Raw genomic sequence first — 24,685 nt, forward strand, 5'->3', positions numbered from 1 at the left:
ATAAAAGCCACCTGGATGACTTTGGGATAGTCATTCTCTCCCAACCCACTTCATAGGGTGGTTGTGGAGAAAATAGGAGAGGACATTAGGTACTTTGACCATTTGAATTGAGTGTGTGTGAGAGAGAAATAATATGACTCAGTCATCCAGGTCATGGTTGTCCCAAAGGTGCTTTTTCAAGAGGCAGCTGGACTTGTTCTTTGAAGATGTTTTGCTTCTCATCCAAGAAGCTTTTTCAGCTCTGACTAGATGGTGGGCAATGGAAGGATTTATATTCCTTGCAGACAGCTGGTCATTTGCATTCTTTTTTATTTCTTTTATAAAAACTGCAGATAGGAACATTAATCTAAAACATGATTATTTTGTCATCTTCAAATATTTCCTGTAGCATATTATGTGCAGCATCCAAACCAAATTGTTTTTTTCTTGATCTGCATCCTTAATTGCACTGTGTGTAACAATTCAGTCTACTGAAGTGAAAGAATAAGTGATGAGCCAATCTTGGGTACAAAGTAGTATACTTGGGTATTTATTTATACAGGTACATTTCCTAAGAATTAGGCTCTAGATAAGCAAACAAAAGTAGAGGAATCCTGACCACCAGAACTCCAAAACAAGAACAAAATATAAATACAAATTGGAAAAGCAGGTGGTAGAAGAAAAAGCAACTTCACTTATTCTCCACCAAACTAAAATAATAATAAAACATTAACATAGTACTCACTAAGTATATGACTTTGAAATTGTGGACAATATACAATGATTAAAGCTGTGGTAGCAACTTTTAAACAAAACAATTAGTGCTTTATATTCCTTAAGGCTCACAGTGATGGCATAAAATATTTATATACAGGCTTTAAGCTTTAACAATAATAAAAATACAAAAAGTGTATGGATTTTCCTTTTGAGAAATCATTCCTAACCTTCAGAGTAGCCAAACTTTAAAAGCTGGCTCCATTTCCACCCTTGTTTTTTCTTCCTGTTCCTCCAAGTGTCTAAAGAGGCACAGTTAGAATTTTAGCTCTTGGAAAGGTGAGCTACCAACTAAGCAGGAAGCACCATCTCTTAACCTGTCTCTATCAGACAGGAACAGATACAGTTGTTAATCACTATTTTGCTTTTCAGAAGTCTGTAAATAATGCAAATGGGAAGGAATGTTCTGAGAAGATGAGTAAAGATTGTATGGTCGAAAGGTCCAGTTTATGTGATTACGCTAATAACTGAGGCACTGATGGTTATTAATTTGCTATGATTTTTGGCTAATTTTCTCTCTCCCACACTTGATATTTTGAAGCATTTTGAGACAAATGAGATATTATAGACGCAGTGTTACAGCATTTTAAAACAATGAAACCTGTAATATAAAGAGCAATACTTGTTATAAAAGATTATGCATACCAGAGAAAACTTTGATGTGAATTTGCCAATAAAAAGATTTGATATATGTATATGTGTGCTTGTGTGTATGTATACACACACACACATACATACATACATGCATACTTATATATAAACACAGATACCTTCTCTCCAATTCCATTGGATCGACTGGGAGAAGAAAGTGATTGGTTATTTTATTTCTGATGTCATTTTGTCTTTGCTGCCTCACCCTGATCAGGATAGATAACAAACAGTGGTGGGTTAGCTATTTATATCAGTATTGAGGAGTAGGTAAAGGGATAGTCAGGAAAATGTGAATGTCCTCATCAGATTGTTTTTAAATGAATAGCTCTTAACTAAGGGTTTAAAGATTTCTTACTGCTTGTAATAAGGGAGTATTTTGGCACCTTACTACTAAGAAGAGCCATAATAGAGCTACGATGGAATAAAAAGGAACAACGGATTCTTCCATTTCTATGAGTTTCTACTTGCAGTTCTTTAACTAAATGGGCGCCATTGCAGGACTTCTTTCCATTTGGCTGGAATAACATTCCCACTATGTGGGAAGCTGAAAGAGTTTAACCCCGACATGGAAAAAGTGTCACGATTGTTACAATCCTCTAGAACGACAGCAGTTCTTGCACTGCCTTCAGAAGCATGGTCATGACAGACCAATAGGTAGGTGGTAAGCAGGGTTGTGAGGGGAGTAAACATGCATCTTGATATGCATTTAATTGCTAGAAAATAGGAAGCTGGAGGGGTGTTGGATACTTGCATGGCTGGCTCTTTATAGGAAATAGGTTCTAGAAAGATAAAATATGCTTTGAAACAGATCAGAATCACTACAATTGTACTCATCAATGATAAACAAGAATTAAATTCTAGCAAAGGCTGAATGCAAATGAATAAGGATGGACAAAATCATGAATTAAAAAGAATAGTTCCAAAAAACAAACCCTCCTCACGGCTTTTTAAGCATTTTGTTTCATCTCATACTGGTCCCTGATAAATGCTTACATGATTAAATGGACAGCATCCCAAGAATAACCATAAAAGAAATATTTTATATGGCCTGTGGTTTCATCATTTACTCTTGTTATTCTGAGCACAAGTGTGTGTATAGAGGAAAAAGACTCCAAACAAAATCATGTTAAAATGTACAATATTTTCCTCTATTCTCCTCTACATTGGCTCTGTTACAATTATGTCCAAACTAAGGCACTGAGGAGAAGGAAGAGGAAGAGGAGAAGAAAAAAAGAATGTAGAGGGAAAGAGGAAAACAGAACAGTGGGTGAAGAGAGAAGCTGATGCTATCAGGATGGCCTAGAGAAGTACAGGCAATGGTTGTCTTCATGATAACTGAAGCTCAATTCTGCACTGAAATGCCAATCAGTGCAATCCTTCAATAAGCAGTGCTTAGCAGTGCATCCTTATGGAAGATTGCTGAATTCAAATTCATTTCTTTCTGTCACTCATCAGTGAATGGTGAGTATAGGACTGCAGTTTAAACTTTTTTTTTGGCCAGAGAGCCTTATCTAAAGTATATATTATCTTCAATGTTTAAAACATATAGTAATGACATCAATAAATTACAATTCCAGTTTGAGTTAATGTTAGTTATCTGAAATTAAGTGCCAAATTAAATACTGTATGTATTAAAGATTTCCTACTTCATGCCTGTTTGCTCCTTAGATCTCTTCCTGTATCTGTAAAAAAACTGATCATTAATTCTTTCTTGTGCAACAATGCCAGCTGGTGGCAAATACTAGTAATGACAGCCATGCCAGTCTTTACATGTCTGTTTTCTCTGAGGTGGACCTAACTAGAACTTTTCTGTCTTCTCCCTATATCCATGATGGCGAACCTATGGCACGCGTGCTAGAAGTGGCACGCAAAGCCATTTCTCTGGGCATGCAAGCCGTCGCCCATTGCTCTTCCGGGTTCCGCCATGCTAGCCAGCTGGTCTTCACGCGCATGGAAGCGCCGGAAACCAGAAGAGCAGCTGCCCAGTGTGCGCATGCATGCCAGCCACCTGGTCTTCTGGTTTCTGGTGCACATGCGTGCACGAAGACCAGCTGGCCGGAATGCATATGTATGCCGGAAACTGGAAGATCAACTTCCTGGCATGCGCACTGGGCAGCTGCTCTTCCAGTTTCTGGCACTCCTGAGCATGTGAAGACCAGGTAGCCAGCGTACCAAAACCCAGAAGAGCAACGGGTGATGGCTCGCGTGCCCAAAGACATGGAGAGGGGATCCCAGCAGTTGCTTCCTAGGGGAGCAGAGCTAACAGCCAGGATGGGCGGGCTGTGGCTTCCCTCACTCCCTGTCTGAGTGGGCGTCTTGCGCAGCTCCAGCCCTCCAGCCTGCGGCTCCACCGCACATCCATGGTCCAGAGCGCCTGGCTGGCTTGAGTGCACAGGCCAACGTTAGCTAGCTGGGCGGCCAGCCACCCTGCCCACTGCTCCTGCTGGGGGTGAGGGGCCAGGAGCGGTTCTCGCGCTGCCACTTCTAGCTGGGATGCTGGAGCAGAGTTGGGGCGTAGCTCTCTTGCCTGCTGACCCCCCAATCCAAGCCCCAGGACTGCCCTCCAAGTCTGGGAAGGGGCTCTGGCTTTCCAGCGGAGGGAGATGGCATTCCCCCTGCCCAACTTTCTCTCCCTGTTCAGGGCTGTGGAACTGAGTTTTTGGTGGGGATATCCTGCTACCCCAACAGGGACCAGGGGAGCAGGCAGGGAGGTGCGAGGGCCCCCAAAAGGCAAGGTGGAGCCGGTGGAGGGCCCCTGCATGCGGGGCTCATCCCTCCTCCACTGCTGACTGCTTCGATGCCCCCCGCCACCCTTTTCCCCCCATGACCCAGGCGAATTTTCACATTTGAATTTTGAGACTCTCCCGTGCGCTGGCCAGCTGCTCTTTGCACTCGCATACACACCAGAAACCGGAAGACCAGGTGGCCAGCGCGCATGTGCATGGCAGAAACCGGAAGATTATCTTTCCAACGTGTGCATGCACACTGGGTGGCTGCTCTTTGGTTTCAGGCATGCACACGTCTGCGCTCCCCTTTCAGCACTTGGTGCTGAAAAGGTTCGCCAACACTGCCCTATATCATCAAGTGTATCATCACTGCTCCCAATGAATAGGAATACCCAACTGCTATTTTTCTTTAGGAGCTATTCTTGGGCACACAACATACAGCATCCCAAAGAAAGATGTCAATCATTAACAATGAATTAATTTTATATTGCATCCATAAGTACCACTTGCTTTAAAGCATCCCGAAGAACAATTAGACCAGTACATTATTTTCTGAAAACAGGTTAAAGGTAAAAGTTTCCCCTGTCCAGTTGTGTCCGACTCTAGGTGGCGGTGCTCATCTCTGTTTTCTATGGTAGCTGAGGCAGTCAGCATTTCCATGGTCATGTGGCCAGCATGACTGAGGCACACGGATTGCTGTTACCTTCCCACCAAAATGGTACCTATTTATCTGTTCAAATTTGCATGTTTTTGAACTGCTAGGTTAGCATACATATTAATACATTTATTAGAAGTGTTCTCATAAAACTATTTTTAGCTATCATTTTTCTCCGGGAAGTGCGATTTTTAGCATAGATATACAATGCAGTGTCAAATATGCAACACGGATAATAGCCTAAAAGTATGCCTACCTGGTAATAGATAAATTAATAATGTGGCAGTTTCACCAAGGAATGCAGGCAACACTACTGTATGTTTTCACAAAGACACCAATGCTTAAAAAAATATCAATAGCCAAGGTCTACTTTAGTCATTTTTAACTACAGTAATCCAATTTAAAAGCTTGCAGTGCTGGATGGCTGGAATATGCCAAAGGCAGGAATGCTTCTTTTCATATATTCTTTATACAGTAATTTCATTCTGGTTGAGAGAGCTGAACCAGCAGCTTCTTACTTTCCCCATCAGATTACCTCCTTGTTTTCTATGCAACTGTTGTTGCTCCTACATAAATCTTCTTTAACTATTTTAGAAAGAAATGGCCAGTGCCTGAACCAACCTAACTCATTTGTCTTCGAATAAAAGGCTGATACCTTGACATTGTGCTTATACATCTGACTTATCCCAGCACCTAATTCAAAATCTTGGCTCAGGTTGGCACTCTGTGGATTCAACTTTGGTTTCCTATGAGGCACAAGCCAATCAATAATTAACTTGAATGTTGGCTGCTGCTTCTTTTCTCTTTTTGGTGAAAAACCCCCCACATGCAAATTAAAATCTTGTAACAGTAAATTACCTGAAATATGAAGGATATTCAAAGCCTAGAATGAAGAAAGGTATTTTGTTTGTTACCTCACAGAGACCCCTGTGACCCCTTAGGGATTAAAAAAAAAAAATCAGTTTAGATATTTTTAGCACTGGGTACATTGCTTCTGGTGGCCTCCTTTTCCTGGTTTCTGGCACAAGGGTTAATACTATAAGTTTTTCCATATTCTCTTTGGGATGAATGTATTTTTGGCAGCGACAGATAATGGGATTTAAAAGGTTTCAGTCAATGCTTTTTCGATACCAGCATTGTGAAGTCCAGTTGTAGAGCCCAGGAGCTATTTTCTCAAGTATATTTGAAGAAGAGAGCTATCTTCTTGAGAAGCATCTTCATCCAGTCCTGAAAAGAAGGCACTTTGGGTACAGATGTGACCTGCCTGAGAGTGGCTTTTGCAGGGTCCTTGAGGTTTGTTGTCTGCCAAATACAAATTTATAGTAAGATAGATGCAGGAAGAAGTGAGAGGTAAACCCCATAGCTTTTCCATTGGTTATTGCTATTAAAAACAACTATCAGCCCTGAATTCCAGTGTCACCAGGATTTCTGCCAAGCATAGCTTTAAAGAGAAGCATCTGACTGCCAGCTAGAAAGTCGAAAATTCCAGTGTACGACTTGCAACACATCTAGATAGAATTCCTTTTCAGACAGATCCAGTGTTTCCATTTTAGAATAGGACTTCTAACATCATTGGTAAGAAATTTGCATTAAAAAGCTGCTTCATTGACTTTCTGGGCACCAAGATTTGTTTCCAGTCAAGCCATATCTTTCAGTTCTGAGATGTCTGTTCTGAAATAGACTGAACACAAGCATGGTCAAGCCTAAAATTTTAAAATCCAGTGTACTCAGAGGCCAGAGGAATTCTAGCATCCTACAGCAAATCAAGAAAACAAAATGCCTCTGTATTTTCTTGTTTTGCTTGTGGCTTCCCAAAGTATGACATTCTAAGATTAACCTCCATCTGCTAGGAAGGAAACCAAAGTAACTCAGGCCCAAAGGAAGAGATTATCAATTAGAAGCAACTAGTCAGGGCATGGTGTTCTTTGAAGAGAGCATTCAGTCAAATGAGTCTTGGAGCCCATCGTTTTTCTGCTTCTATCAAAAGGGTGCAGGTGTTCCCGAGACTCATTCACAGAGCCAATAAAACTGGAAATAGTAGTCATTAAAGAGAGAACCCATCTGCTCCACAGGGGTACTGCAGTTAGCTTGGCCCTGTGAGGAGGGAATGGAAAAAAAAATAAGGTTCAAGGGAAATGAAGGTGTTTTTTTTTTTTTTTTTACTGAGAGGAACTCTTATCTTGAGGGAATCATGAAGTTTTGCAAATAGCCATCATTATCAGAAACAATTTACCTTCGGCGAAACAAACCATGGAGAGTTGGTCGGATCATTAGCTCAAAACTATTACTGGAAGTTCAAATTTAAAGTCAAAGTAAAAAGTGAGCTCATACTCTGAGTGGGTCCCTAGAACTCTTGGATCACTAGAACTCTTCTCTGATTTTATGAAAGAAGGCTAATTTCCTGTGTGTTTTCAAGGCACAGAAGCTTTTATACTGATATCTTGTGTCAGTAAATCACACTTCCCCAACAAGCTCCAGACTTTTAAATCTGCTCCCTAAAAGTTCAAGTCTCTCCTGTGCTCTCACACAAGTAGTTGCACTAGAATAGTGTTTCTCAACCTTGGCATCTTTAAAATATGTGGGTTTCAATTCCATGCTGGTTGGGGCATTCTGGGAGTTGTAATCTACATATCTAATAGTTGCCAGGTTGAGAAACTCTGCACTGGTGCAAAAACAGCAACCCCAATACTGTGGCAAGAAATTTCATAGTGTTCTTAAAGCCTCTCAATTAGGAACATATTTTTCTCTACCGAAGATTAATCCTAAAATGAAATAAGCATGCCTGTGAAATCTAGACATTCTCCTTCCCATGGATACAGGATCATTTCTTATCTATACCAGACTTATCAGAAAGGAATTTAAATATGAGATATTCACACCATTCTTGTACATATTGCTATATGTGGATATTCGTTTGTCTCATTTAACAGTTTACAATTTTCGTTCACTCAAGTGCCCAGCTTAACATGATGCCAAAGGGAGATTTGTTACCAAAGGGCAACTTCATTGCTTTGGTTACATTCATTTTTTTTTCACTCTAAAAACTAATATGCCTTACAAATGTATCCTGAAGAGGACATGGCAAGCATTGATACTCACAGGCCTAGCTAGTCGGAAATGGTAAGTAAATTCCTGGAATGGCATCATGACCACAGGCCAACGGTATGTTGCTCCCTAGGAAAAAAACAACAACCAGTACCTGGGATGAAAGAAAGCTATTGCTGCTGTTTAATATTGCCCCATTTCCCAGACTGTCAAGACGAATTGCATCTCCTTTGCTCTCTGCTCCCACATTTTAGCAAGAAACTGATGTTAGAGAACAGTAGAGAGGAAGGTACCATATATACTTGGGATAAGCCAAGAACTTTATGTGCCAAAACACACCTCCAAAACGGAGTTTGGCTTATCTGCGAGTATATACAGTAATACATTTTAAAAGTACCTGTCTACAGTAACTCATATATACTTGCATCTAAGCCTATCCATGGATAAGCTAACTCTCAAATTTTTAATCAAAATATGAAACATATTTTGTTTCATATTTTGAAACAAAATATGCTATGGATTATACATGGATAATCCATAGCTTATCCATGTATAAACTATGAAAATTAAAACATATGAGCATTTCAAGGTTCATCTTATTTACAGATGGGTTTATATGCTCAAACTCTTATGTTTCTGTTTTGAAAGGGACAAGGGGAGAGAAGGGGAAATGAAAAGAGATAAGAGGAATCAGTGTTATGGTCATTTTTTTAAAAAAAAAAAAAGGTTACTAAAGAGTGATTTTCAAGAAACTAAGGCAATGATATCTATTCCAAACAAAACTAAGATCGGTCTAAGAACATAACAAATTGAACCCGATTTTCTATTATAAACAAAAAACCTAGATGCAAATACATTATCTAGCAGGTAAGCACTTATTTTGTGAGATATCTTTTTCTTTTTTAAAAAAATACCTGAATATCTGTTGCATTAGACAAGTTGTCTAGATTATTTCCAGTGTGCAGACATGGGCTGTTGGATGTGAGTTTACAAAGATAGCCAGATATAGCTGAGGAAGCACTGAGAGGAAGGAAAGAAAGCAACAACGATGAGCAGGTCATTTTCAATACAGCCTTCTCTTGGCATTGGTAATAATATAAATGCCACTATTTACAGTATATTGGCCTATGAATTAATGTTCTTATTTCATTGTAAAGTACTCTTTCTCACTCTGCACTTTCACCCACCAAAAATACACAACTCCTAATTGTATACCATTATACCAGGCTTGGACTTGAAATGGAAGAAGGAATGCACCATAGCACTGGGATCAGTGGTGGGTTTCCTCCCGGTTCAGTCCGGTTTGGCTGAGCCGGTAGCGGTGACTATGACGTCACCGAACCGGTTCTCCCCCCCTGCCCTCCCCCCCCACATTATTCTTATCTTTTATTTGGTCCCACCCCCAATCGATTGCTGCCTCCTGAGTCCCAGCTGATGACTAGAGGGAAAAAAACTGTTTAAACTCTTGCTGCGGGGCTTCAAAGGGCCGTCCTACAGCTGATCAGTGTTAAAAGCAAACAAATGAGTCGGGTCGTAAGTGCGAGGATTGGTCGTAAGTGCGAGGACCTTCCAGAAATGACTCTGACCAGCTAGCCACGCCCACCTAGTCACATGACTTCCAAGCCACACCCACAAAATAAGCCAAGCCCACAGAACCGGTAGTAAAAAAATTTAGAGCCCACCCCTGACTGGGATGCATTCCCCCATCTTCTTTTCTCCTTTGCCCTTTGAAATATCTCTCCGGAGTCTTTTCAGAGGTGCTATTGTTTTGCAGGCAGGAAGAAAAGGCTGAAAGTCTTTCTTGTGTTACAGCAGAAAGCAAAGTATTTGGGGCTCCAAGGAATAACGGAGCTACATTTTGCGAAGTTATTTTGAACAGATCTAAATCCTGAAAGTGGTAACTGACAAGCCACTTCTCTAATTTCCTCTTTGCTTTCTATGAAACATTTTATAGGATACATTAGATACAATCCAAAAACAATAGCATGAAGACTCCTTGATCCAAACCGCTCTGGTTTTCCAGGTCTAACTATACAGACGAATATCACAGTGGAGTAAGGTACACAAAGGAACAAAATGGTCTTTTAAGAATATAGAAGATGCCTTGCATTAAAGCAACACTGGCCCATCATCAGATTAGGATCATTAGGCAATATGTGGTGTTTCAGATGCAGCTGGCCTAAAACCCCCAATGATCTATCCATTCTGTCCTGACAGTAGTTTTCTAGTACTTATTTATTTAATTCATTTGCCACCTATCTCACCATGGGGCAATTCTAGGCGGCTGACAATAATCAGCAGCATCTGCAACAGTGGAATATTGGAGTGTAATGAAGGAGGTTTTGCAGCACCAACTGGAGATGTCAGAGACCAAACCTGATTTTTTGGGGGCACCGGGGGGGGAGGGACACACAAAATGTATGTGCTCTGTCACTGAGCTACAAAACCCTTCCCTTTCGACAGACAGAGTTTCTTCTGTGTCATGCCTAACTTTCTATCTTCAGCATGTGAGGATATGAAATACATAGCATCCTCCCAGAGTAGCACTGACACTTTAATTTTTGACTGTGGCCATTTTAGGGTTGTTGCAGCAAATGGCTCTGTAATTATGAGATGAGAAGTGGCATAGAAATATAGGTAAATGAACCACCACAAAGAAGTATCTGCCTTTCTGTGAAATCTCCAGTCCTGTGAGGAAGGGAAGATAAGGATTCTTAAATGGGGTAACCAGATTTGATTTAAAAAGTGCCTGGTTGTCAAGACTCACCAAAAGCCTGTCCCCCATCTTCCTCATGACTCAGTACTATTTTCCTATGAATTATATTGAGAATAGTACTCTCAATTTGTGAAATGATAGCAGATATCACATCTTTATCAACTATTCATATCATTTTGGAATTCTCCTTTCTCAATCTGGTTTCCTATTAAACTGTTTTAGCTTCTGCATTTTCTACAATATTCTTTACCAGAATCTGGGTTTTCCCAAAAGTTTTTACTTACTTCATTTCCAAAGTAAGATTTGTGTTCACTGATGTAAATTTGCTGATGGGAATACGATAAGTGATGTTTCCAGACCTGCAGGAATAAACAAACAAACAAAAAAGATACCTCAAATTTTTGCTTATCTTCATACTTTCCTGCTGTGCTTTGCATGTATTCACTCAAATACGATTCCATCATTTGTCACTGGTAATATGGTAACCAAGATGCATGGAAAAATCCTAAATTGGTATATTTAGTTATCTGGATGACACAATTTCCTTCCTAGGAATCTGATCTTTAAATCTGATGTATGCAAAAAATGCCTACGGTGGAATACTGGAGTATAAAATTAACTGAATTTCCAAAAATAGCAAAGCTGACCAGGTTGGTCAGAGAAAAGACAATAAGGACATTTTTGAAAGATGAAGCTGTATGTGGACTTTTTGTTGAAAGAAGGAAAAAATGACTTGATAATTACACAATTTGGAGGTTAAAAAGGGATGGAGAGTTGGAGAAAACTTTAAAATGATTATTACTTGACCAAAAAAAGGACAGAAGGTCATAAATGTTTTTTCTTTCTCTTTCTCTCTTATCCTCTATTTTTTATTTTCTATCTTTGTTCTGGTTTGTTTTGTATATTTTACTACACTGAAAATTTCAGATAGAAATATATTACAAAAAAGAACTCCCAGTCTAACAAAGCTTATTATAGCTGCCATGCTCCCACTTACCTGCAATTGTCCCCTGTAGCACAGACTTGGGGTAAGATGACAACATTCGCCTCCAACAGTGACACAGACTGGAGCACAGGTGCTGTTTCTACAGGACATAAATGATCAAGATGGAGCAGGAGCTTACTCTGCATAGGAAGTTCCACAAAATGCTAATCATTCTAAAGGGAAAGGTTTAGTACTGTGATCTTCTAACTAATGCAACCGTATATATTTCTGCCTAAAACCAAGCCAAAGGGAAATCAGATAGTTTGGAATGGGATTCATAAGCCATGCCTGCTAAGAACGTATGTGTGCCATCACCTCACAAAGCTTTACATGCAGCATAGGGCACAACAGGAACAGGCAGTGTAGCCAAGGAAGATCTGGCACAGACGGAAAAATAACACGTGTTCTCCTGTTTGGATATGATTATACTGTATATACATCAATGTATATATATATTGTGTGTTAATGTATAATGTATATACATCAACAGCTTTTACCATCCTGTAGCCTCCAGATGTCCTAGGATGACCATTCCCATAGTCCAAGTCATCAGAGTTTGAAAAGAAACTATACTAGCAAATGTAATGGCTGGTAATAATGAGCATGTTCTGGAGGAAAGTAAAGAAGGAATTAAAGATGTACAAGATATATTAAGGAGGTGCTTGCAGATAGTTAAAACATATGTGAAGAATTTGTAGCTCAAGAACGGTGGGAAAAAAAGGTTTCAGAAGCCTTGGCTGGTTCATTGCAACTCAAATCTTCCCTGCTTGCCTATCAGGGGTTCTTTCAAGTCAGACCTGACTCTTGATGATTGCCTGGGCTGATCCTTGCAGTTTTCTTGGCAAGTTATTTATTTTTTTCAAAAGAGGTTTTCCCTTGCCTTTTTTTTAAAGACAGAGTGTGTGACTCACATTCTATGTGTCTAAAGCAGGATTATAACTCAAGCCCTTCTGGTTTCTAATCTGATGCATTAACCACTGCATCAAAGTGGCTCTTTCCTACATGCCCACAGGCTAATCATTAGTCAACTGGGGAGAGCCAGATTGCAGTAGGGAGGAGGAGATAGGCACACATGCAAGAAACAAGGGGTGACTGGGCTGCTGCTGCTCTTGGCCACACTACTATGAGGCCTCTGAACCATGATCTATTCCTGCATGTTGTCTTTGGGGGCAAAACATTTTTCCTTCTTCTGTTAAACAATGCCTGTTTGTTTGCTTATTTATTTGATTTATATGTATTCCCCTCTCATCTCTGGATCATATACCAGGCTAACATTTTAACATTTTAACAACAACATTTTAACTACTCAAGCCCTAACGCCCAAGATCACAAATAATAATGCAAACTTATAAGAAAGCAGCAGTCAGTGGCAGATCTTGACAATCTCCTGGCCCAAATGCCTGGGGAACAGCCAGGTCTTTAATGCCTTATGAAAGGCTAAAAGGGCTGAGGTCATCTGAAATTCTGGAGGGATGACATTCCATAAGGCAGCCACAGAAAAACACAGTTCCTGGGTCCAACAAGAAGACATTGTTTAACATGCCACACTGCTAGATTTGGTGGGATGAGCAGAGATGGTGGAAATTGTCTCTATTCCCAAGTAATCAGGGAAAATAGGAAATATGTCTACCATTATGCTTCATTCTTACGATGCCAGGCTCCTTAGCATCTGGTTGGCTGATGCTCCGTCGCTGCCGTGATGTCTGATCGGAAGGAAAGCTGTTGTATGTGAGGGGGAGGTTGGCAACATATTTGGACTTGCCCTGGATGTTAGTGAAGAGGGAGGAGGGGCTGGCATTGGGACCCCCAAAGTCCTGTGATCGGTCAGAAGTCTTTGGCCACTTTGTGTGGGAAGCTGTCTTGCCGCTGATCCCCCTTGATTTGGCTTTGATGTTTGTCACTGGTAGGAGTGACACGAAGCTTTGGTCTATGAAGAGCAACAAAATAAAAATTAATAAAGCTAATTTGAGAAGGGACCAGCAATGGACAGATAGATAAGAGCCTAAGGTGTGATAACTAAGACAGCATAATTCTCAGAAATGATAAACCTGTGGCTATTTTCTAATACTGTAGACTCAGTTAGACAAACTTCAATTTTTAATATAGATGAAAATTCCCTTAGGAGAGTTTCTGTGAATTCTGGCGTTTTAGTCAGATGTACAGTACATTCTCAGTGAAGTTTCTTAACACAAATATAATTTCATATAAAAACATCTTTGTAGAAAATGCATCTGTACGAACTGGTTTGCACTAGGCAACTGATAGAAAAGCCAGAATTATTGATTAAATCTTTACACACATTGAATTTATCAATTTCCATAAGAAAACCAAAATCATTCTCTAATATTTAAATATTCTTGACCATTGTATTCTGGAAATTCCAAAAAGAATGCAACAATTAGGTATAAGTAGGGGAACCTACTTATAGGCTCCCCTACTTATACCTACTTATAGGTATATAAGGTTATATAGGTATATAAGATATACTTATACCTATACTTATAGGTATAGTAGATAACAGATTAACAGAGTTGGAAGGGACCTTATAGGTCATCTAGTCCAACCCCCCACCTAAGCAGGAGACCCTACACCATTTCTGAGAAATGGCAGTCCAATCTTTTCTTGAAAGTCTCCAGTGATGAAGCTCCCACAACTTCCGAGGGCAAGCTGTTCCACTGGTTGATTGTTCTCACTGTCAGAAAGTTCCTCCTTTTCTCCAGGTTGAATCTCTCCTTGATCAGTTTCCATCCATTATTCCTTGTCTGGCCCTCAGGTGCTTTGGAAAATAGCTTGACCCCCTCCCCGCCCCTCAAATACTGGAACACTGCTATCATGTCTCCCCTGGTCCTTCTCTTCACTAGACTAGCCATGCCCAGTTTCTGTAACCATTAGTCATATGTTTTAGTCTCCAGTCCCCTAATCATCCTGGCTGCTCTCCTCTGCACTTTTTCTAGAGTCTCAACATCTTTTTTATAGTGTGGTGACCAAAACTGAATGCAGTACCCTAGGTGTGGTCTTACAAAGGCTTTATAGAATAGTATTAGTACCTCACTTGATCTTGATTGTATCCCCTTGTTAATGCAATTTAGGATTATATTGGCTTTTTTGGCTGCCGCTGCACATTGCTGGCTCATATTTAGTTGGTTGTCCGCTAAGACTTTTAGACCCCTCTCACAGTTACTGCTATTAAGCCTGGTTTCACCCAATTTATATGTGTACTTTTGGTTTTTCTTACCTAAGTGTAGGACTATACTTTTCTCTTCATTGAATTTCATTTTGTTAGATAGGGCCCAGTGTTCAAGTCTGTCAAGATCCATCTGGATCTTTCCCAACAGAATGATCTTTCCTAACAGAATGATCTTGAAATAAAATGATTAAAAACCCCAAGAGTAATGTTTTGAAACTGATTCAGTTTTATGTACAGTAAATAATGATGCTAATATGGCTTCATCACCCAGATCTTCTTTGCTTCCTTCTATTAGGCGAGAAGAAAAAAAATATTCACAGAAAAACATTCATTTACCTGATGAAAAAAGCTCTTGACACTGAGCTTTGGTTTGCTCAAAACCATTGACAGTCTTGCTCTAATTCCTCCTTTTGGCTATATGAAATTAAGGCAGCGGATCTTTTCTTTTAATGGCTACAATACTTGTTTAAAGAATTGATTCTGTGAATGTAGATTGTTTACTCCTAGATTGCCAGGTGTACAAATACCTTCTAATAACCAAAGGTATCCAAAAACTAGTAGAAAAATTATTATTATATAACCACATCCTCGTTATTCGGCATGTACATTTAACTACTGTAGAGAGTTTGTGTAAGAAGCTATGGTGTGATATAGCAAATAAATATCTATTTGGCAGTAGATAAGGATCCATTTAACACAACAGTATAGCAGAGAACTACCTACAGCATTTGGGGAAATAGTGTAACTAAATGGTGCAGAACAACATTCACACAGAAAATGAACTACACCAACAAGACATTTGGTCATCTAGATTCTCTTCCCTCGCTCCCAAAACTTGGCTCTACTTCTGCATATTCAGGAAATAATGAATGAATATGAATTATTGCTGCAACTACAGCACCATTTTGGGGGTGGGGGGTGGAATGCTCGGGTGCTCTGCCTTTAATGGTCTTGACCAAGAGTTAATGCATAGGTTCAAATCTGAAATTTCAACAATTGCATATATACTTTTGAAATGTCCTATTATCCTTGGAGGATGTACTTAATCTCTCTTCTAAATTTAATTTGTTCAGAGCAATTCCAGGAAGCAATTGTTTGCTTCCTATTAAATAACCAACACTGTGGCCAAATTCTGCAATGGCAATTAGAAATCTCTGGTTCTGAGCACAACGCAGGCATGCTTAGCTTGTGCTGTAAGTGGGGTTTTAGCTTAGGTAATTTCCATTTTAATGTTCTTTCCTACTTTTCGGTCTACAACTGTAAATTCTTTTTTAAATAAATAGGACCAAATGGTTTTACCTATCCGGTTGGTGGCGACTGTAGTGGTCCCAGAAGGTCCAGGAGTAGATATGTTGTTGGGAACAGAAGAACAACAGGTAGAAAAACAAGGTGGGTTGGAACAGACTACTATGTTATAGGCAGGCAAGGCAGGGGACAAGTCAGGTACATGGGTTGTGGCTGTGAGAAAAGAATAACAGAATCAAGATTAGTTGTGTCAAATCCAAAACCAGCATCAATTAGCTTCCTGCACTAAATATATAATTCATAAAATTATGTTTTAATTTAACTTTTCTTTCAATCTGGATGAATTCCCTGGTACCTACCATTCTCAGAAGGGGAAGCATTGTTGGGGGTATTTGATGATGCAGTAGTGGAAAATGTCATCTTATTTTTATCTATGTTCTGACCGGACCTAAAATGCAAGAAAAATGCAGGCATGAAGTTTTGACCAAAAACAGAAACAGATGTCTAGCAAAGGGAAGAGATGCAATAAGATAGAGGCTGTGCATGAGGTCACATTTGAAATGAGAAAATGACTTAAAACTATTGCAAAAATAAAAAGGAGGGGGCAGGAAACAGGATGGAAAGTAGAATTATTGTTCTGAATGAACAGAAATCTACATATGAGCATAGTTGGACAAAGTAACAAAGGGCGAATGGGATAACATTGCTTTAAATCAGTTCTAAACCCACCCCTTTCCACTGGAAAACAGAAAATTCTGAAAACAGATAACTCTTAGGATGAGATTGCAAGCATAATTAAGAATTTGATAAATGGTCCTGGTTCCAACCAAAATACAATCCTCCCTGGTCTGCTAACTGTTAATGTTTTCTATCTGATGACACCCATTTACATTATTCAGCACACAGCCACATAAACATATAACTGAACATCACATTTTGCAAGCATAGAAATGGTCCAAGGAATCTGAGAGTTGTTTACTTTCCTAGTACAATCCTAGATCCTTTACATTCCATTAAATGCTGCCTTGTTAGCTGCATCAATGGAGGATGATATCAGCCTATGAATTTGGGGTGAGAACTTTATGGCATCCTACTTTCAGTCTGAGTGCAACCCAAATCTATTTAGTGAAATACAATTCATTAAAAATGAGGATGATTTCTTGCAATTAAGAACTGCACTTTCAATCTTCCTATTTTTCAAGTTATACTTTTGCTTATACTTATTCAAACTAAATGTGACTTTAACACATTATTTAAGCTTGGTTTCAGTATACCAATTTAAGCCTTATAAAAACTCTTTCCCTGTTCGCCTTTGTTGAGGAGAAGCAACACTAAAATGCAGACAGATATAAAAAGAAGGGAGAATGCATAAAAATACAAGGCGGCAGATTTGAAAGAATAGGACAAATGTATTGCAGCATATTGAAAAAGTAGGACCCTACCATGGACAGAGAGCAACTGGGACGCCAGGACCTCTGTGCTGAAAAAGAGCCAGAAGGCAAGAAGTAGGCACAGCAAAAGAGCTACAAGGCACCGAAAACAGAAAAGGAAAGGAGGAATGGAACAACCAGGCAAGGGAAATTGTAACAAAGAGCATTTGATGGGAAGAGTAGGCAGAGAGGGATTTGGGGAGATAAATAAATGGAGCAAAAAAAAGCAAGCAAAGGGAGGGAAAGAGAAAGGTCAATTTAGTAATTAACATTCCACTGTGAATTATCCAAAATACATCATTTCAAACTGGTATACAGCTAGGATATGTGGACAATTACATAAAACAGCACAGGTTCTAGAAACTGATCAATGACTATTTACAACAGATCCTAAATATGATGTGCAACAGTGTACCTGTACACATTTCATGGTGTTTATATACATTTGTTATAGAATCTATAAATTGGAAAAAATTCTAAGAAGTGGTCATGAAAAGAAATATCCTAAACATATACCAGTGTCAGTTGAAAGTCATAGCTTGGCAGCGTGTAAGGGATGCAGGCATTCAGCTGCTGCTGCCTACCCTCAATACCCTTTACTGTATTATTCTTTTGTCATCCCAAAATGGTAAGGCTGGCTCCAAACATCTGCATCAAAAATTCCTTAAGAATTTTCCCTCAAGTCAAATGGGAGTCCAATTACTTTTCAAAGCATATGACCAGGAAGAGGGAACATACCCTTCAATATCCACAAGGTCTTCCTCACTGCGGTAACTTAGCACATAGAGTGTAGACATGGACACCACACTATGAAAGAGAAAACATCAAATAAAGTTTCTAAAAATAGGGTTTCTGTGTTTCAGACAGAATAGGAGCTCTACCCTAACAGGCTGTTTTTGTTTGTTGTTTATATTCATGAATGTAAATGACTTTGACTGAAAAAGTGTTCTACTTCACAAGCTTATTCCTATACTCTCCAATCTCTTTTCCAATATCTACAAAGCATCAACTGACTATAACTGCCATTACTATAGTGTAGCTCTTAAAATAGTTTTTACATTGCCAGGACAAAGAATACAAAGAAAAGTCTCACATAGTGATGCATATTTCCATTTAATTCTCACTGATGAAAGCACCGTGGTGAAAAGATGATGACGATTTCAGAAGAAATAAACTACCGTGTTTTGTGGAATATAAGACACATTTTTACCCCCTAAAGTAGGGTGAAATTTTGGGTGCATCTTATACATTGAATGTAGCCCTGCCCACCTGCTAGCCCCCACCCTTTGGCCTCCGTGCGTACTCTCAAATGGAGCTTTTGGAGCTCCTCTCAAACGGAGAGATTAGAGATTATGGCGATTGGTAATATTGGTTATATACCAGAAAAAACAGAAGGAAAATAAAACAAAAAGATTAGAGAGAAAGAATATTATGGCAAAAAGTGAAATATATAAATTGTGTTGGAGAAAACTAAAAGCCATACAAATTTTGACTCGGCCAATACACTGTTCAGAAAAAATATATTGTTTGTTTGTTTGTGTTTGTTTTGAAAAACAAATAAAAAACTTTTCTAAAAAATAATAATGGAGAGCCTCTCAAACAGCTTCCAAAAGCTCCATTTGAGAGATTGCCTTTGCAGCCTCCAAAAGCTCCAAAAGCTCTGTTTGAAAAGGAGCTTCTCTTTGCAAAGGCAGCCTCTCAAACGGAGCTTTCGGAGGGTGAAAAAGCAAGGCACGGAGGCCAAAATGGCAACCTGGAATAGCTGCTGCCTTGTTGGACCGGTTCCGCGTTTCCCCTGCTGTACTCACTAGAGCTCCCTGCGATGATCAGCTGCGTTTTTGAAGCTGAGTATCTGCCCCAAAGAGGCGCATGCACGCTCACAACCAGCGAACCTGTTGCTAAAGTTCACCTCTGGGAACAGCTGATTGGGGGTATTCTGGGAGCTGATCCACCCACTAATCAGCTGCTCGTGCTGAATCAGGCTAATATGCTGAAGCTGACTAGGCTGTTTGTTAAGGATGCTAGCCAGATGAATACCGATGGATGCTGGTAGGCAGAGGCAGATTTTTTTCCCCCTTATTTTCCTCCCCCAAAACTAAGTTTTGTCTTATATTCTGGAGCGTGTTATACTCCAAAAAATACAATAATATAAATAATACATATCCGTTTATCTACTCATATCTATTCACTCACTGGCTAACAGGTCTCTCACACATTCTGAGTGCTGCACCAACCCAAGGAGTGTGTAGTAGCCCAAATGTGCAGTCCCTCACCTGAATGCCATGATCACCACCAAAGCAATAATGGTACCTTGCAGAAAACGTTGACTGATGCAAGCCTGGTCTTTGACTCCTTGTGGGGGAGGCTGCACAAAATAAAAGCAAAGGGACAAATCATGTCAAATGTCTGCTCGACAAATTTAGTTTTGAGTCTTATAGGTTGCTTGTCATCTTGTTAATAGCAAACTGTACTTTCTATGGAATCTTTGGAACTCTTATCTAAACCTTTCCAAGGAAAAATAAATATTCACAAATCAATTAATGGGAAATGTCACATAGGCTAAGGAATGGCAGAGCTACATGGAGGGCAAGGCAAGTATTTTAAAGTAGAAATTACAAATCACTAAAACAGCTGCTGGATGAAACGAAATTGAGCACCAGCTCATAAAAGAACTTTGCATCAAGGAGTGTATCACACATAATACAATTCTGACCCACATCAACTATGAATTTATATTCATAGCCGATGAATATAATTTACAATATGAATCCATATTATTTAGAAATGACAGAGGATAGCATATTAACATTTGCAGAACAGGCTGGTGTTTACTCAACAGTGTAATATACATGCTGAACAAACATGACATTGCTCAGAACTCAAACAAATCTTTTGCTTCCATATCTTCAAGTATCACAGAATTTGTACAGTAGGAGAATCAGAGAATCAGCTCCCACATCTCCTACCAAAGGCCAGAAATTTCCAACGATACCTCCTTTAATACAGAAAATGAGACAAATTACGTATCTTTGTAAAAAGTTACCTTGACTGCCACTTTGGGGGACCTCTTTTTATGCGGTATGCTTTCTGCACGGCTGAACTGACTCCCAGCTTGGCTGTATTAAAAAACAAAGTTTATACTTATCCAAATGAGCATTTTTCTTCTTTTACTGCATTTTTGCCCTGGTCATTCTTTCATTTCTAATGGAAGTTGTTCAACAAATAAATAAATAAGTGTGTGTGCATGTGTTTATGATATGATATGATATATTATAATATTATACAGGGGGGAGTGGAAAGCCACTAAACGAAATGAAAACCATACATTTTCTTGCACAAGGAACCATTAAAAGTATGAACCTGTCTTCAAATTTGTTGCATTGTTTATCTGATTGTACCATCCTTCTTTGAAAATGTACTACTGAAGGCCTTTTCAAGAATGGGCTTAAAAATATTGATTTACATTCATATATATCTTGGGAGAGTTCGGAAATGTGCCCTATAAACCCTACTGTAGAGAAGAGGTGTGTTCTCAACCATCAGTGGTCCATATGGACACTCATATTGTCTAGGAATTTGAATGGTGCAATATTTTCCTCTTCTCATTAAGGATTAGAGAAATATCACGATGATGCTCTTAATTATGGTAGAAGGAGAGAAAAGAAGTCCTTTCCTGCTCTCTTGGAAAGGGAACTCAATCTTCAGCTTGGAAAAACACCTGAATCTATTCCAAATCTCTTTGAGCTTCTCTATTACTTCAAATCTTAATATAATTACAAGTGCCACTGTACTCAATGTAGCCTCCTCCTAAATCATAGGATTGCAACCTACATGTTATTTTTGTGATAGAGAATTAAATCTGTCAACAGTCCTTTCCTCCAGGTGGCCACTCCATATTATGATCCAAAGCTGAATAAAACTTATGTTTAAAATTCAGGTATGTGTATTACCTGAATGCTCCAGAGCTTCCAGTTGACTTCATACTGTCCAACCTTTTGAGCTTGGCCAGTTTATGACTCCACCTCTCTAGTTCATCAATCCGGTTCTCCAGGTTGTCAGTCAGTTTGCAGAGCTCCTTCACAGCCCCAACATTTTCCATAAAAATCCGCTCCTGCAATGAGCAAAATCAACGTTTGCTTTTATACAGAGATTGTCTGATGGGCTCAAATCTTTACCTTGTGATTTGGTCTTTTATTTTCAAAGGGTAAGGATGTTTTGTTTTCGCAATTTTTTTTTTAAAAAAGAAACTTAACACATCAGGCAAAGTGACTTAACAGACACTTTCCTCAATGTGGACGTTTGCAAAAATCTTTTCACTCTGCAAAAGTTGTAGAGAAAAAAGTGGATACAGAGACTTTGCAATGAGGCAACTTATGTAAAAGTCTATCCTTGAAGAAAGGATCTCAATCTCAGACTCTTTCCTCCGCTCCTTCTTTGATTTCTGAATTTCTCATATTCACGTGTTTCAAAGATGAAACTCAAACAATCTGGGTAGGTATTTTTCATATGTTTACAGTATCATTAATTCACTGCTCACTACCATTCTTCTCTCTTCTGGAGAAAGATTGCTTTCTGACTACTTAAAAATCTTATGTACAGTTTAATGAATCTACATTCCACTCCAAATTATATTTAAGGCAGCTAATGCTATATAATTATTATAATCGTAATTATTATAGTACATGCCAGCTCTGAGACTGATTCAATTGTTGCTATTATTAAGGTAAGGAATTTGCCACTGATCATACCTGATATCTCCAGGAATGAATGCAATGACATATGCATTTTACCCATGTAAATACACTCTTGACCATCATCAAAAATTACATATCTAGCTTTATCTATCTTCAAGACTGAAGATAGGAGTACAATCAAAATGTGAAACTGTATTTTCCAGATAACCACAATTCTATAGCGTGGCTTATAAAACCATTTTATGTTTGTTTATTACAACACCATTGTATGTACATTTACTGAAATGTAGGAGTGATCTCTTTCTGGTCCATATCAGTCTTCTATTTGTTGATTCACAAATCTATTCCATCTCTGCATTAGTATCTCAATTTTTTTTAAAAATTCACAAAAATATATTTTACTATATTGTCACAAAATAAACCCTTTATAATACACTATATGTGAAAATATTTGGCATTATTATTTAAATTTATTGGCCACCCACCTTACCCCAGGGCTACTCTGTGTATAATTATATAAAATATGTATACAATTTATTTTAACAGAATAAACATTCAATAGGTAAGGATACCTATGGACTTATTTTATTCTATAATCTGCCCTACATCTAGGTTAGGGCAAGACATTCACTCACATATCATGTGAAAAAGTAGTTGGCATACTTTTTCACTAGATTGAATTATTCTTGGTCCTTATAAAAAATAAGCAGTTACTTGAAGTCAAGCTAAATGTAGGAGACACAGGAAGAACTAAGACCTGTCCTTTCTTTTCTTCTGAAGGCTTTTTGAGAAACATAGACCGACCAGCTACCTTATTATTCTCCACCAAATCACCTGCAAGGATTTGAACCAGTTTTTTCTTGTCAGCAGCCTTTCTATTTTTGTTTTTGTTTTCTCCTTCACATCAATTCAAGCCAGCAAGTGTAGTTGTTGGCTCTTCTTAAACCAAAACATCTAAGATGCAACTTAAAAAAAAGGGGGGGGAATATATTTTCCAGATTTTGTATGGATTTAGTCTTCTTCAGAATCTGTTGCTAGTTTATTTCCAAGAGTTTCACTCACCTTATTTACCACAAGGAAATTCTCAATACTTTTCCCACTGGTAAAGACGATTTCCCCAGAATCTTTTACTGCTTCTGGAAGAATCTCCTTCACCTCTTGAGCAATAACACCTGCCCAGGAAAAAAACAACATAAAACATAACAGCTTTGAGCTCAAGAAGTGTCATTATAGAAGATATTTACGCCAAAAAGTTACAATTAAAGATATAATTCAAACATATGTATTATTTTATAAACATTAACAACAATTGCAGTAAAGTAGTTATTTTAAATTTTTCACTTCAGAAACAGCTAAAAGGTTCAGTGTAAGCATAGGCCCTAGAAAAACTTATGATAACAGAAAGATAATATTTGTATGCCAGAATGATTTTGGCATCAGGAACTCTTGCATGAAGCACACTACTTTCATCACACCCTTACACTCTTTCAACTAAGAGATGAGCTTAAGCAATACCTTAGATTGCTTCTGGTTAAAATCAGTGGCCTGATGAATACACCTTCATTATGAAAAGTGCTACAGAAAATATCTGAACAGGTGACAGATCCTGGCTGGCCTTGTCTGGTATTGGGAAAGCGTTCCTTGAAGGAATTGAGTTTTACCCATAAAGTATTTGGAATCTACCATGTGCCCCATAGTGAGAGAGGAGGAGGGGGAGGAGGAAATACTGTATTTTTCGGAGTATAAGATGCACTGGAGTATAAGACGCACCTACCTTTTTTGGTGAGGAAAAGAAGAAAAAGAAATCTCCCTCTGCCTCTGAGCAATTTTGCCTCCTTGCAGCAAACAGCAAACAGCCTGCTTTACTTTCATTTTCATTTTCAGCATAGCTTGATTAGCACAAGGAAAAAAAAATCTGCTCCAGCAATTTACCTCTTTGCAGCAAGCAGCAGAGCCCTGCGCAAAACAGCTGAGAGCAAATCAGCTGAGAGTCGGGAGGACGATCCAATCAACTTGTGCTAATTAGCCTGTGCTGAAGGTAAAAGGAGCTGTTTTTTCTTGCTATTTGCTTGCAAGGAGGTAACTGCTGCGAGACAGAAGCCAAAGGTGGGGGCCAGTGGGTGGGCGGGGCTACATTCGGTGTATAAGACGCACCTAAATTTTCACCCCCTTTTAGGGGGGGAAAGGTGCATCTTATATTCCGAAAAATACGGTAAATGGAACAATGGAACAAGTATTAATTCACCATTGTGTGATCATACACCCTATCTTGCAACACCTGCCCATAAGATATTCCAACATCTATGTTCCAACAAAGGCACAAAAATGTGCTCTGCGTTTTACTAATTTGCTATGAAAAACAACAGTATAAGTATAGCAATTACAGTATATCTGATATTTAAATTAAGTAAAGAGAGAGTATTAGGCCTGGGTTTTCACATCATGATGAATGATGCTTGGTAAATGATTTTCCTGCATCTTGTATAGTGTTAAATACCTAGGTATTATACAAAAACATATTCTCTAAGTATAGAAACAATCTTCAGAAAAAAATGTCCATGGAACAACTGTAATCAATAGTTTTAGATGTACTTGTTA

General features: G+C 38.8%; 1 protein-coding gene across 9 annotated transcripts in view; it reads right to left on the reverse strand.

Moving 5' to 3' along the window:
- Positions 1-501: 501 nt before the first annotated feature.
- The window catches only part of MYRF (myelin regulatory factor), a 112,067-nt gene continuing 87,883 nt past the window's right edge, over positions 502-24,685 (reverse strand). For 5 of the 9 annotated variants that reach the window (XM_034420183.3, XM_034420182.3, XM_034420181.3 and 2 more), the window contains 14 exons: positions 23,150-23,259; positions 21,344-21,504; positions 20,437-20,509; positions 19,667-19,758; positions 18,132-18,200; positions 17,406-17,486; positions 16,323-16,411; positions 16,018-16,176; positions 13,162-13,458; positions 11,544-11,631; positions 10,831-10,905; positions 8,745-8,850; positions 7,885-7,959; positions 502-6,879 (listed from right to left, as the gene is read on the reverse strand). In XM_034420183.3, coding sequence (XP_034276074.2) covers positions 6,793-6,879; positions 7,885-7,959; positions 8,745-8,850; positions 10,831-10,905; positions 11,544-11,631; positions 13,162-13,458; positions 16,018-16,176; positions 16,323-16,411; positions 17,406-17,486; positions 18,132-18,200; positions 19,667-19,758; positions 20,437-20,509; positions 21,344-21,504; positions 23,150-23,259 — 1,562 coding nt within the window. In that variant the 3' untranslated portion in view covers positions 502-6,792. The remainder of the gene's footprint in view (positions 6,880-7,884; positions 7,960-8,744; positions 8,851-10,830; positions 10,906-11,543; positions 11,632-13,161; positions 13,459-16,017; positions 16,177-16,322; positions 16,412-17,405; positions 17,487-18,131; positions 18,201-19,666; positions 19,759-20,436; positions 20,510-21,343; positions 21,505-23,149; positions 23,260-24,685) is intronic. The other 4 variants (XM_060687788.2, XM_087883340.1, XM_087883338.1 and 1 more) reach the window with 1 other exon arrangement.

This window comes from Pantherophis guttatus, chromosome 1, assembly GCF_059756535.1.
Source record: "Pantherophis guttatus breed Tessera chromosome 1, ASM5975653v1, whole genome shotgun sequence".
In the NCBI taxonomy this organism is placed as follows: Eukaryota; Metazoa; Chordata; class Lepidosauria; order Squamata; family Colubridae; genus Pantherophis; species Pantherophis guttatus.